General features: G+C 35.7%; 1 protein-coding gene across 6 annotated transcripts in view; it reads right to left on the bottom strand.

The window, feature by feature from the left end:
* Positions 1 to 15,054, bottom strand: part of HERC1 (HECT and RLD domain containing E3 ubiquitin protein ligase family member 1) — a 221,356-nt gene that overhangs the window by 78,747 nt on the left and 127,555 nt on the right. For 5 of the 6 annotated variants that reach the window (XM_069098343.1, XM_069098348.1, XM_069098345.1 and 2 more), the window contains exons 37-41: positions 13,379 to 13,899; positions 10,489 to 11,264; positions 8,635 to 8,833; positions 3,971 to 4,131; positions 2,795 to 2,911 (exon numbers count right to left, since the gene is read on the bottom strand). In XM_069098343.1, coding sequence (XP_068954444.1) covers positions 2,795 to 2,911; positions 3,971 to 4,131; positions 8,635 to 8,833; positions 10,489 to 11,264; positions 13,379 to 13,899 — 1,774 coding nt within the window. The remainder of the gene's footprint in view (positions 1 to 2,794; positions 2,912 to 3,970; positions 4,132 to 8,634; positions 8,834 to 10,488; positions 11,265 to 13,378; positions 13,900 to 15,054) is intronic. The other variant, XM_069098346.1, reaches the window with a different exon arrangement.

The following is a 15,054-nucleotide window of genomic DNA, read 5'->3' as shown; positions in this document are numbered from 1 at the left end:
ATAAATTCTTTGGAATAATAGGCAAAGGAAGGGTCCTACCAAACTACTTTCATGAAACAAATATGATATTGATACCTAAACCAGAAAGAATAAAAACAGAGAAAGAAAATTACAGACCAATTTCATTAATGAATATAGATACAAAAATCCAAAATAAAATACTAGCTAGGAGAGTACAACAGTTATAAAGATTGTACACTGTGACCAAGTTGTATTTATACCAGGAATGCAGGGATGGTTTAACATAAAGAAAACTATTAATATAATTTATAATTGATTATATCAATAATAAAAGTAACAAAATCATATATCAATATATGTATAAAAAGCTTCTGATAAAGTACAACACTCATTCCTATAAAAAATATTTGAAAGTTTAATATAAATGGATTTTTCCTTAAATTGATAAGAAACATTTACCTAAAACCATCAGCAAGCATTATCTGTAATGGGGATAAGCTAGAAGCCTTCCTAGTAAGATCAGGTGTGAAACAAGGATGCCCACTGTCACCAATATTATTCAATATTGTATTGGAAATCCTAGCAATAACAATAAGAAAAGAAAAAAAATAGAAGGAATCAGAATGGGCAATGAGGTAATAAAACTCTCTCTTTTTGCAAACAATATGATGACATATTTGGAAAATCTAAATGACTCAACTAAAATGTTAGCTGAAATAATAATTTTACCAAAGTAGCAGGATATAAAGTAAACCCACTTAAATCATCAGCACTCCTATATATCACCAACAAAACCCTGCAAGAAGAGATGGGAAGAGACCCCATTTAAAATCATTCTTGTCTAGACAATATAAAACAACTGGGAGTACAGCTGCCAAAATAAACCCAGGAACTCTATGAACAAAGTTATGAGGAAAAAAAACCTTTTTATACAAATAAAATAAGATTTAAATAATTGGAGAAATATTAATTGTTCATGGGTAGGCAGGGCCAATATAATAAAAATGACAATTTTACCCAAATTAATCTATTAATTCAATGCCATCCCAATTAAATTACCAAAGTATTATCTTACTAAGTTAGAAAAAATAATAACTAAATTCATTTGGAAGAAAAAAAGGTCAAGAATATCAAAGCAGCTAATGAAAAAATGTAAAAGAAGGAGGTTTGGCAGTAAACTATATCATAAGGGAGTAATTATCAAAACTCTACTATTGGCTAAGAAATAGAAAGGTGAATCAATTGAATGGAGTAAACAAAGAATTCACAGCAGTAAATTTCTATAGTAACCTTGTGTTTGACAAGTATAAATAAGAATTCATTATTTGGTAAAATGTTTGGAAAGATGGAAAGTAATCTGGCAGAAACTGGGCATAGATCATTTATCAAGATAAGGTCAAAATGGCAACATGACCTAGATAATATAAAGGGAAATAATAGAAAATTAAAAGAGCAGGGAACATATTACCTATCAGACTCATGAAGAGGTGAACAATTTATGAATAAACAAGAGGTATAGGGCATTATGAGGTATGAAATGGATGATTTCAATTACATTAAATTAAAAAGTTTTTGCAAAATATAGCCAATGTAGCCAAGATCAGAAGGAAAATAGAAAACTGGGGCTGGGGGAGAGGGGAGGAGGGGTTCTTATAGACAATTTTTCAGATAAAGATCTCATAATCTCAAATATACAAATAACTTTGTCAAATCATTCCCTGATTGATGAATGGTCAAAGGATATGAACAGGCAGTTTTCTGACAAAGAAATCAAAACAATTTAGTCATATGAAAATATGTTCTAAATCATTATTAATGAGAGAAATGCAAATTAAAACAATCTTGACATATCACTTTACACCTACAAGATTGGCTAAAATGACAGAAGAGGAAAACAACAAATGTTGGACAGGATGTGATAAGTGGTGACACTAATTCACCGTTGGTGGAACTTATCCAATCATTTTGAAGAATTACCTAGAATAATTCACAAAGAATTAATAAATACCACTATTAGGTCTGTTCCCCATGACGGTTAGGGAACAAGGAAAAGGACCTACATGTTCTATAATATCTATAGCAGTTCTCTTTGTGGTGGCAAAGAACTGGAAATTGCGGGGATATCCATCAATTGGGGAATGGCTGAACAAGTTGTGGTAAATAATCATGATGGAATACTATTATAACGTAAGAAATGACAAGCTCATTGATTTTTAGAAAAACATGGAAAGACTTGCACAAAATAATGAAGAGTGAAATGAGCAGAGCCAAGAGATATGTTGTATACAATGTAGAATTTTTTTTAATGAACTTTGAGTGACTAAGTCATTTTATACCCAAATTAACCAGAGGACCTATGAAGAAAGATGCAATCTACCTCCAGAGAAAGAACTGATAAATTAGAATAAACTGATAAATAGAAGTATGTATAATATTAGTTTTACACACACACACGTATGTGTAATTTAGATAAACATACACACATATATTTGTGTCTAATGATAACCCATTCTCTAGAGTAGAAGGGAGGGGAGAAAAAAGATAAAAAGTGCACAGCAGAGAATGAGAGAAATGTAGAAGGAAGCATAGAAAGCAGAGTAGCTCTGAAAACAAATAGTACTTCTCTTACAGTTTCTCAAAAAAATTAAACAGTATGAAATGTAAATTCGTGGTTATATAGTAAATCTTCTTTTTAGGTTGTGCTGTGTAAATGGAAATGTTCTCTTTTTCTCTCTTTATGTATTTAAGTTTGAAATGAACAAAAAAATTTTAAAAATAAAATAAATGGTGCTTCCTGCTTCTGTAGATTCAGAAGAGTAATCCTTCGCCCTACCTGTAGCTTCCATAGCTTTAGCAATCTGCCGAAGAGAGAATCCCATTTCTAGCAATGGCACTGCAATAGCTGGTGGAGGAGGGGAGGTTGAAAGTCTGCTACTTGGATCAGATAAAGCTGAAAAGGAAGAGAAATAAGGACCTTAAAAGCATTAAAATAACAACCACTGGTAATTGTGCTAATGTGGCATAGAAAAGCATAGGTAAAAAATGTAGATGTGACTAATTGATATAATTTCTGTTGAAACTTCCTATATGGTATCACAAAATTTCAGTCTGCAAAGGAATACTCCAATTACAGGTAAAATTTAAGCTCCTTGCTGACAGGGCAGACAGAGTTTCACTTATATTTTTGTGTTCCTAGCTCAAGCACAGCACCTAACACATCGGAGCTTTTTGACAAATGTTTGTTAACTGACCAGGTAGTTCTAGTTAATAGGAAAATTTCTCTAACACATCAATCCTACATTTGCCTCTTTGTAATCTTGGCCCATGGCTCCCACAGGAAATTAATCCATTCAAACCCTGGGGGCCATGCTGTCCTGACTGGGGAGTGCCTCACATAGCCCACTATCTTAAGGTGACCCTTGCCAGGCTTCACTTTATAAAATGGTTATCATTTTGCAGATACTTGTACATTTAAATAGTATAGTAAACCCATTTTTTAACAGAACATTGAATATAATCTTTTCTTGAATTACATTCTGTATCTCTATTTTTGTATTATGCAATAATACAGTAATACTCTTGGGAAGTTACTGAGGCCTATAGGATAATTTTTCCCAAGACAAATGGTGCAAAATTGAATAGCTCATGTCTGTTTTTTCTACTTTCATGTTCCATATCTCTTCTTTTGCTGCCAGTTTGTCAGCTCTCAATGTTGTCAGTATTGCCTACATCTAAGCAGTCCCCCTTGCTCAAGCCTTCTCCTCTCTCAATTTGCTGTTTCTAATCCACTGTGTCCTGGAAAGATCCTGTAGTTCGATCCTAAATGCATCATAAAGCAAAAGAGAATATAATTTGATAGGCTACTTCCTCTTTCACTAAAACAAAATTATGCCATAATTTCCAGTAGTTAAAACAGAAGTCTCTTTTATAATCATGAAAATGAATTCCTACTATTCATAATATCATAGTGTGAATTCTTTTTTTAATGCTAGTGTCAATGACCACAGACCTGTTCGATTGGTAGGTCTTGCAGACTGTGAATCAGGAGAAGTCAGGCTTTGTCTCCTTCCAACTTCATCAGAAGGAGAGGTTGGTAAGGAGGATATAGGTGGAGTCTGTGCACGTCGAGTGGGAAGGACAGTGGTAGTTGGATAACTGGAGAACATTTGCCTTTAAAAGAACAAATAATGGTTATGTTTAACTCCAATTATTAAAGTCACAGATTCCTTTGTAAAACTGTTGGGCAAATACAGCAAGATGGAAAAATCCAAAGCTACCTCTTTCCCTAAATTTACATGGAGAGTTGAGTAGACCAATGAAAAACAGAAAGATGTTAGCTGCACACCAGCAAAGAAGCCTAGAACTAAAATAAAAGCCCAAGGCAGCCTATTTTTTAACTACCTTGTGTTCAATGGGGGCAAAAGATACTTCCATTTAAATTGCCATAAAACTGAAATTTAAATTCCTGATTTTACCACTGCTACTAGTAGGAAAATGAGATCCTTGAGAAAAGGGCTTAAGATATGTGAGCGCATTTGACACAAAATACTTTCTTTTAATACCTAAAAAATATATTTGATACAGAGAAGAAAGATTAAATAGAAAATTTAAGTCAAAGGACTTTGCAAACTGCTATACGAATGTAAAATGAATTTAATTCCCTTTAACCACAAGAGGCAGACAGGAAGCACAATGGATTGAGCAAGGCACCTGGAGTCAAATTCAAATGTGACCCTGGGCTTATAACTGGAACTCTTGTGCTTCAGTTTTCTTGTCTATAAAATGGGGATAAGAATAGTACCTACTTTTTGAGAGGATAAATAGAAAATATTTGTAAAGCACTTTACAAACTTTAAAGCACTATTAAAGTGCTAGCTATTTAGATACCACTTCAGATCACCTTTTCTTGTCTTCCTATAGCCAAAAATATCACAAAGAACTGATTCTCCAAATGAAAAACTAAGGAAACAGGCAGATGATGGTAGCCAAAACTGAGAGTTGGATCAGGGTAGACAAGTATAGATAATGTACTGAGTGTTGGGCAGAGCAAGAGTTAAGAACATGGAGGGCCTCAGGATAAAGGGTCAATGGCTACCACAACAATGATGATATATCCTTCTCCTGGAGTTCTGCTTAGCAGGGCAGAGAGTTTCCCTGACAAATCCTAACTATAGAATAGACTACCAAGAAGAGAACATTAATCTGACAGGAAAGGGGGGAAAAAGGGTGGGGTGGGGGTAGTTGAAGGGTTGGGGAAAGAAGAAGGGGAAAAAAAAAGGAAGCCTCTCCAGTTCTTCTACCTTAAATGTTAGTTAAAACTCAAATAATTGTTAAATCCTTTTAGGAAAGGATTTAATTTCATACATAGATAACGGAGCAAAATTGAAACCAATATATAAATAAGCAGCTATCAAGTCCTCTACTTTTTTTTTTGGTTTTTTAGGAGGGGGGAAGGCAGGGAAAATTAAGTGACTTGTCCAAGGTCACAAAACTAGTAAGTGTTAAGTGTCTGAGGCCAGATTTGAACTCAGGTCCTTCTGACTCCAGGGCTGGTGAACTACTCATTGTGTCACCTAGCTGTCCCAAATCCTCTACTTCTAAAGACATTTGACATTTCACAATTGACATTTCTAATCCACTTCAGGCACTCACCAGAGCAGTCATAACTAAAGTTTTGCCATTACTCAAAACTGTTCAACTTCCCAAATGCATGGTGTGAATGACCATTTTTCACTTTCTCAACTCTCAGGTTGCCTTCACTCCTTTCATACCAACACCTCATCCACTGAGTGGCCTTGACCACTTAACTCTCACCCCAATCTCTTGGCTTCCCAACCCTGTGCTGTGGTTTTGGTTAGATTTGTGACCTCACTGGTAGAGGGAGCTTCCATCGGGACGTTCATACTACAAACATCTGCAATGATAACCACATAGGAAAGGGGGGAAACTATATGACTTGATTCAGGCTCATAAATCTAGTATATGTCAAAGACAGGACTTGAACCTACACCTTCTCGTCTCCAAAGACATCACTCTAATCCACTACACAAACTAACCTATGCAGGGCTGTCACTTCCTAAAAGCTTGGTTAACTGAGTTCTGGCCTCATTTTCTTCCCGGCCCAGCAATGTTCTGATACACAAGCCTCTTCCATAAGGCTCATTTCTCTGTCCTAAAACCCTTCTTTCTCCTTACCTTTGACCATTTCTACCCTAGCTCCCAAAGTGCAAGGCAACTCCTACATATCAGATCTAGTCCCCAAACTAATGACTCTTCTTGGAAGATACAAAAGCACAACTGAGGTCACTATAAACTTATACATATAATTTCAGGTAAGCTCTGATAAATAAGTGAAATCACAAACAATGCAAAACCTAATTCAGAGTAATGCTTTGTTCTTTTCTCACTGACTCTATGAATCTCCACATCTGTTCCAAACTTCCTTTATGTTCTTTGAGACCCTAACCCTATCTCTTTTCCTTTATACTGTTAGCAAAAGATCTCAACTTTTACTTTATTGAGAAGATACAGGGCATTAGGTTTTTACTTCTTCAGCTTCTCTCTTCCATTCCTCTAAAGTGCTTGAAGTCCTCACAACATGCTCTCCTACTTCCCAATCCCTGGGGAAAAGGTGGTATTTCTCTCTTCACCTCTAAATTCCACTGGATATAAATAAATTCCACGTATCTAAAACAAAATTCATTTCTCTCAAAATCCTTCTCCTTTCTGATGTATTTGTGTTGATGGCACCACCACTCTCCAAGTCACTCTATACTCATAATTTCAATCATCTTCAACTCTTTCCTTTACCTCACATCATGCAACCCCAGTTGAAACACTTAACACAAAATGATTTTTTAATGAAAGACACAAGGCACTGTTATTTCCATTTCCACAATCTCTCTCATATAGTCAACAAGCATATAAGTGTCTACTATGTGCCAAACACCTCAACTAAGCACTGGGAATACAAGGAAAGCTAAAAAACAAACAAAACTCAAGGAGCTCAAGAGGTAGGTTATATGCAAACAACTATGCACAAACAAGATGTATATAAATAAGATAAACTAGACATAATCAATGGAGGGAAGATACTAACATTCCCTTCTCTTCATTTACATTGCAGTAACCCTAGCTCAAGCTCTCAACTCCCCTCACCGAGATGAATAGTTTCCTATCTGATCTTTCTACTTCCAAACTATTCATTTTTTCCTTTTTTTGCTTTTTAGAAGGGGGGGGGCAGGGCAATTGGGGTTAAGTGACTTGCCCAAGGTCACACAGCTAGTAAGTGTTAAGTGTCTGAGGCCACATTTGAACTCAGGTCCTCTTCACTTCACGGCTGGTACTCTCTTCACTGCACCACCCAGCCACCCCAAAACTATTCATTCTTTAATCCATTCTTTCATCACAACCAAAATAATCTTCCTGAAGAGAGATCAAAAGGGTGAGGACTGAATCATTAAATTTGGCAATAAAGAATTCACTGGTAAGTTTCAACTAAATAACGGGGTTTGTTGGAAGCCAAATTGAAGAAGTTTTAGAGGAGCATGAGAAGAATTAGGTTAGCAGTTCTTAGGTATGTAGGAAACAGTCAGGAATAGGAAGGAGTCAGCAAAGAAGGAAAGATGCAAAGATTTAGAGGTAGAGTAGGGATGACAACTGAGGCAAAATCTGCTGGAGAAGAAAGCAGCGGAAGGGATCAAGGATACATGTGAAGGGGGTTGCATTGGCAGAGAGAAAGAATACCTTTTTATGCCAGATAAGAGTTGTCTTGAATGATGTGAAATGAGAAGCACTGGAGAAAGCGACAGACTTCTCGCTTCCTTGTTTTTTTTAAGCAATTGGGGTTAAGTAACTTGCTCAAGGTTACACGGCCAGTTATTTCTGGGTGTGGTGCTAAGTATCTGAGCCCGGATTTGATCCCCCAGGTCATCCCGACACTGGGGCCGGTGCTCTTCCTCGCTGAGCCACCTGGCCACCCCTAAGCAATTGGGGTTAAGTAACTTGCTCAAGGTTTAACAGCCAGGTGTTTCTGGGTGGATGCCAAGTGTCAGAGCCCGGATTTGATCCCCCAAGTCATCCCAACACTGGGACTGGTGCTCTTACTCGTGCTACCTGGCTGCCCCACTTCCTTGTTTTTTATATCTCCAAAGCTTAGCAGAGTTATTGTCACATACTAAATGCTTAATAAATGCCTTGACATTCATTCATACACCCCACTAGATCATAAGTACCTCAAAATTAAGTTTTGTCTTATCTGTCTTTGCATTCCCAGAGCAGGAATAGGGAGTGGATGGACCTGTGACTTCTTGATACAGGAAACTTCTAGGTGAGCAAATCCCCTCTACTTTTTCTGTAGCTCACAGTGTTAGAGAGAAGTCCAAAATACTGAAAAATTAAGCAGACTACTCCAGGATTATACAGTTAGTGTGTGTCAATAGGTGGGATTTGAACCCAAGGCTTGCTGGCTCCAAGACTAGCTCTTTATTCACTACACCTCAGCTACACTTGAACAAAGGATTTTAGATTATCTCTAACTATTCTCTCTCAGCACTGAAATTTTTCAGTTCTACAATTTAGAATTTAGTCAAGTATACTTTCCCAAGAGAAAATAATCTACATGTTTCAGAACCAAGTGTATCAGCAATATATGTTAGAAATTATATTTTCTACCTGAGAAGACTAAGTGGCATAACCCCTGGTGACTCCGAGGCAGGTACCGTCTCAGTATCAGTTACTGGGGTAGTTGCTGTAGTCGTATCCTCCAAAGAACTGCTCATAAAGGATGTGGTACTGGAAGCTGAAGGACTAGTGGTAACTGGTGTCTGTGCTTGCTGTGTCTGATCACTTTCTTCTGTTTGTTGATCAACTTCTAGAAAATAAGTATTTTATAAAAGACTATGAGGAAACAATATTTTCAAGTGACAACGAGCAGGAGAAATGCCAACTAATTTCAAATTTTAAGTTGTTGAAAAGTTCTTAACATACCACTTACTAAAAGTATCAATAAATATTCACAGAAAAATGCATGCTGTATTGATACATGAATGTCTTTTTTTTAAACTATAACTTGCATTTTATACCATGCACACATTAATGTATATAACACTTTATAATAGTATACTGGCTTTTAAAAAGGAGATTTTCTTCAATAAAATCTAGTTTTTTGCTTGAGTTGGTAGATGTTTTAAAGATGTCTGACTCAACTATGTCTGACTGTGTTTCCAGGCATTCTGATTTACTCTTGCATTTTAGTATACAAACAAAAATGAAGACATATAAAGGTCATAAAGCTATAAAAGCTAGACTGAACCTATATATTCTACATAAAAATTAAGGGTGTTTCAATATTTCCAATCTTTTTTTCCTACTTTTCCCCCCATCACCTAAGCAAGGGCAAATATGAACTCAATCCCACCTCTATGCCCATCCTCCAAGGCTGGAATGCATTCCTTATGAGCTCACCTCCATCTCAAAGAATCCCTCTCTTCTTTCAAGACTCATGATTGTTGACTGATGAACTGTGTGTGGTTTTTTATAACTAAAATAACCTTTGCCATATCAACTGGGTTGTTCTATGATGAACAATTTCAATGGAGTATCTATGTCACCATTTCATAATCAAGTAGCACACAGGACCAACTGAAACTACTACAGTATGGCACACTGGAAAGAGCACTGAAATTGAATTAAGGAGACCCTCTGATATCTAGTTTTGACTGTCACCAAGTAGGAATGTAACCTTGAATGTAACTGACTTCCTCTCTCTTGGCTTCAGTTTCACCATCTGTAAAATGAAGGTGCTAGATTAGATTTCTAAGGTGCTGTACCACCTTTAAAATCTAGGAATATGTACAGAGATCTTTCTCCACATATTTCCTTAAGCTATAATCTCAAACCTAAAAGACTCAATATTAAATTATAATTCATCTTCTAAAGTGATAAACCACAGCCTTATAGATATAATCATGTTTTAGTTTTGATATGTTACAGCTAATGGAAATAAAATCAAATTTATTTGAGTTTTAATAGTATACTTTATATTAAAATCAAATAATTAAATAGCAGTGTTTTCTGTAGCATGCTAAATTTTAGTTTTCCCAAATGAAATTTTATCTGGTTCTAATACATGTATTTAAATAATTCTTTAAAAAATCATCATCTGGGTTCTAGTTCTGATTTTACCATAGACAAAGTCACAACTTCTCCAAATCTCAGTTTCTCATTTGGAAATTAGCAATCAATAACAGTGTGCTGTTGTAAGGGTGAAATGAGAAAACTTATATAAAAATGCTCTGAATATTATTAACTCTAAAAATGAGGTAGTAGTGCTAGTAGTACAAAAGTAATCAAGAAGGACAGTTCAGAAGCCTTTTTGGGGCGGGAAATTAACAGATAATTACTATAGAAAAGTGATTAAATTATCTTAGTGATAACAATTTGTGTAATTACAAATAAATTAGAGGACACCACCACCACCACCACCAACAACAACAACAATAAAGACGACGATGACAGAAAATATACCTTGTTTGATTTTGCCACCAAACTGGTCTTCCAAAAGACCATGGACTACTAATTTGTAGATCATAGCTTGAGCTCTTTCCAAGTCTGCCAGTCCTAAAGCTCTCTTTATGGGTGAACGCATGACTGCTCTTTTCACCATGTGTCGCATCAAGAACTGCAGAGCTGCACGCATTTCAACATCTTCATGAACAACTGGAGAACTTGCACAATCTGAGTTGTGACCATTTTCAGCTAGGACTTTTGGTATTAATAACAATTCAGCATACTTACTGCAACTAAGAAGAGCACTAAGTGATTTCATAGCACCAAGGTAGAGGTAAGACAATTGTACAGCTCTTATTTCTGATTGAGCAATATCATGATTTTTGGAAGTATGTTCATGGTTTTTTCGTTTTCCTTCTACTAGTTGGTGTTGGGACTCAGTACTTTGTGGTGTTGAATCTAAAGAAAATGAAGCTATTTCATTTTCTGACTTGGAGTTTGTAGCGCCATGACTTTTGACATCATCAGAATTTAAGCTTGTTCTTCCATCTGAAGCAGGATCACCCTCTGTTTTCTGTTCAATGTCCACTTTCTCCTCAGACTCATGTCGGTGTTTCTTTTCATGTCTCTTAGCACTCTGTTTGCCCATATCTTCATGAATGCCAGTCAGATAAGTGAGATCCAGTAGCACAGAAGCTGTTAATCCACGAAATCTTGCAACATCAAAGGGCAGTGGTTCACAGGGTTCCAGATTATACAATGGAGTATCACTAGGCGACCAAAAAGTTGGGAAGCTTTAATAAAGATCAGAATGACACAGGAAGAAGCAAGTGAGGGATAGACAGGAGGAAAGTACAGGAAATCATGTAGACAAAAATAAGGTGCATAATACATATAATAGAGAATAATTTAAATGAACTAGAAGTCTTTAAAATTTAATGCAAACAGGGAAAGGAATAAGAATATGATCAGAAAAAAGGGAAATGTGATGCTAAATGCAAAGGCAATGAGACATGCACATGCTTTCAACCATGAATACAAATTATTATGTAAAGTACCTTTATTTAGAATGCTCATCTAACACACCTAATTTATTACTTTCATAATGGTTCATTACCATCTTCAGAGAAAAATATTTCATTTTAAAATTCACTTCTTTTATCCTAAAGCTAAAGCTCATGATTTAGAAGATTCTTAAAATTTAAATATTTCATAAAAACTTGTTCAAATTTAAGAATAGTGATAATACTGTAATTTCACAAAATTTTTCTTTAAGACTCATTTCTAAAGTTTTACTGATTTAGGCACTGTTCTATGTCAAATAAATACTACAAAGGGATGTCAGGGATGACATATTTGGCATCTCAATTAGATATAACAATAGGTAGTATGATAAACTGAATAGTGGTTACTATCACTTATGATTTCAATAAACCCACATTTTTTAAATGGATTCTATCCTTCAAAATAAGAGATTGTATGAAAAGAGTTAACACTTGTCATCAACAGGTTGCTTGAGAAAAATTATTAATACAAGTTTATTTCATTACTTAAAGGCTTTCCTAAACACTACTGTAAGATAAGCATAAAACTTAAAGGGGAAGCAAGCAAAGAAAACATGAAAACTGTACAGTCTAAATACAAATTATCAGGTGAAAGGCAGCCTGGTGCAGTGAAAAAGTGCTGGCCTCAGAGTCAGAAGAGAACTATTAGCTTTCAAAATCTGCCTCTGGAACTTACTGGCTATACAAGCATAAGCAAGTCACTCAAGTTCTTTATAAGCCTCAATTTCCCCATCTGTAAAATGGAGATAATACCATCTTAGTTTCTACCTTACTGGGTTGTAGCAAAGTTCAAAAGAGGTATAAAAGATAGCTCAGTAATACCCACAGGGTGATTACTCACTGCTGTTATTAGCAATAAAATGCCAAAGCCAGGAGGTTATTATATTGAAGAATCATTATGAAGAATAGATTCAATTATCAAGTAGAGAGCTATATAAAATAAATCTATAGAATTCCCTTAATAATGAAGTTCAAAGTAGCCTGAAAACTTCTTCTGAGCATAGGACTTATACGAAAGACACAAATTCAGTTTTTCAAAATCACACACACATATTTAGGTTCGTTTATTATAATAATAACAATTATTAATAGTTTTATAGATTGTATCACTTTCATTTCTACACAAATTATTTCCTCAGTAAGGGATATAATTACACATGTAAAACAATAATTTAATGGTCTATGTTAATAGAGGCAAGATAAAGCAAAAATAAGTGAAAATCCCAAACAATCCAAAACCTAATTCAAATTTTCCCATACCCCAATTCAAAGACCTTCTAAGCTATAATGTAATTAACCAACCTGGATTATCCTATCCCAGGTTTGAGGAAGCTGCAGTCTTGAGGCCACATATGGCCCTCTAGGTCCTTAAGGGTGGCCCTTTGACTAAATCCAAATTTCACAGAACAAATCCCCTTAATGAATTATTTGTCCTGTAAAACTGGACTCAGTCAAAAGGAACCAAGGAGCTAGAAGGCCACATGAGGCCAAGGCCGTAGGCTCACCACCCCTGTCCTGGTCCTTCCTTCTATCCTGTTCACATGAAATGACCAAAATCAATGCTTGATATAAATAAATAAGTACAGCTAAATCTTAAACCGCTTACCTCATCTGTGAAAATACCTGCAAACAAGATGCTAAGTATAAACACACACACACACACACACTTTTTCAATTATCGTTGCATCAGAAATGAATATGATCACCTAAAATCATAGAATTAACAATAAAACTATTTTTCAAAAGGTAAAAGCTCATGAGTATATCATTTAAAATATATGCTACTTATCTTCTATAGCTGACACTTTGTTCAACTATTCGAAGTTTACTTGAATATATCATACCTGACAGTAATTTCTGCTTCATCCCACTGGACCTTGGCAGATGTACTACCTTCTTTGACCACGCCAAGTAAAGTGGCATGACGCCCGGTCTGCTTGTGAACACATCGACCTCCAACTCTCAGACCGGCATCAACTCCACCTATCACTGCAAGCACAGGCCACACCTCTACGCAGAGTGTCTTCAACTGCAGCTCAGAGAGGTCAGCAAGACCGTGCCTACTATGTTTACCTTTCTCTTCCTCTTTGTTCTCTTTTTCCTCTCTCATCTCATTCTCCTCCCGGCTTTGAACTGAGCGACTTTTCTTTAGTTTCTGACCAGTTTCTTTAACGCACATCTTAATTTTATGTAATCTTTCCATCATTTTCTTATTTATGCAATGTGTCCAACGATCTGTCCGGTGAAGAATACGGATAAGTTGAATAGTGGCCTCAGCAAGCACTGCAGCTACAGGACTACATATCGGATCTCCAGGAAGCAAGTCTCTGGGTGTACCTCGCATTTGCATATCACAGATCTTCACCTAAAGAAAGAAAAAGAGATTAGTCAAATATCAAATTAACAAATAACCATAAAAACTAGCAATTTTACCATTCCAAAATATTAAGTAGGCTGCTAAACCAAAGCCATAATTACAAGTTTTAATCTTGAATATTCGCTTAAGCTATAGCATGAGGTTTACCTCTTGAGTTTAAGAGACTATGTCAGATCTGCCAGTCAGCATTCATGTCCTCTAGATGAAGGGTTCTTAAGATTTGTGTCACAGGTCCCTTTGGCAATCTGATAGAGCTTACAGACCTCTTTCTCAAGACAATGTCTTTAAATGATTGAAGGGAATGCTATATTTCTGCCAGACATTAGTAAAAATGAGTATGTAATTTTTTTCCATCCAAGTTCAAAAACCCTCTGAAATGTATTTCCATGGACTGTAGATTATGATCCCCTGTTCTAAAGTGAAAGTTTCTTGGTTACACGATTTCTCTTGGTTTGGGAACCCTAATAAACTAGAACAATTCCATAAAATCTGGGTCTATTCTAAAAGTGAATTGAGGTCAAGGTATATACCCTGTATGACTATCTGCTCCATGGCCAATCTTTGTGAGATTGAAACACTTCAGCTTAGACTACCCCACAAGAGTCAATCCTGAGATTCTCTTGCAAGACTTAAGGATCAAAGAGTAGAAATTATGAGTTTTACTACTTGAGAAATTCCTAATAACTAACATTTACATGGCTTTAAGGTTTATAAAGCACTATTTACATGTTATTTCATTTTAACCATAAGGTAAGTGTCAATATAATCTCCATTTTATAAATGAGCAAAGTGGGATGGCAAGATTTAAGTAACTTGTGCAGGGTTACATAGCTAGTAAACAAGAGAGGCAGGATTTGAATTCAAATATTCCTGACTCCAAGTCCCGAACTCTATTCATTATACCAACTACATGTTAAGCTAGATCAATATCCCAAATATACCTCTAAGGTTCACTAGCTAGAAAGAAATAGCTCAGAGTTGAAAGTAATTGAATATATACTCTGGTTCAATGGTTTTTGGAATATGTTACCCATTATATTCCAGTATACCCAAATGAAAATATTAGAATGTCATAAGGAAGAACTAAAGTAACAGGAGTTAAATGGTCTTTCTCTTCCCCTCAAGACCAATCTTATGGATAAA

The sequence above is a fragment of the Petaurus breviceps genome, unplaced genomic scaffold, assembly GCF_028583685.1.
Source record: "Petaurus breviceps papuanus isolate PSGF00001 unplaced genomic scaffold, PetGlider_PUasm1.0 37, whole genome shotgun sequence".
NCBI lineage: Eukaryota > Metazoa > Chordata > Mammalia > Diprotodontia > Petauridae > Petaurus > Petaurus breviceps.
The sequence above is the reverse complement of the archived record's forward strand: the minus strand, read 5'-3'. Positions and strand labels throughout refer to the sequence as shown.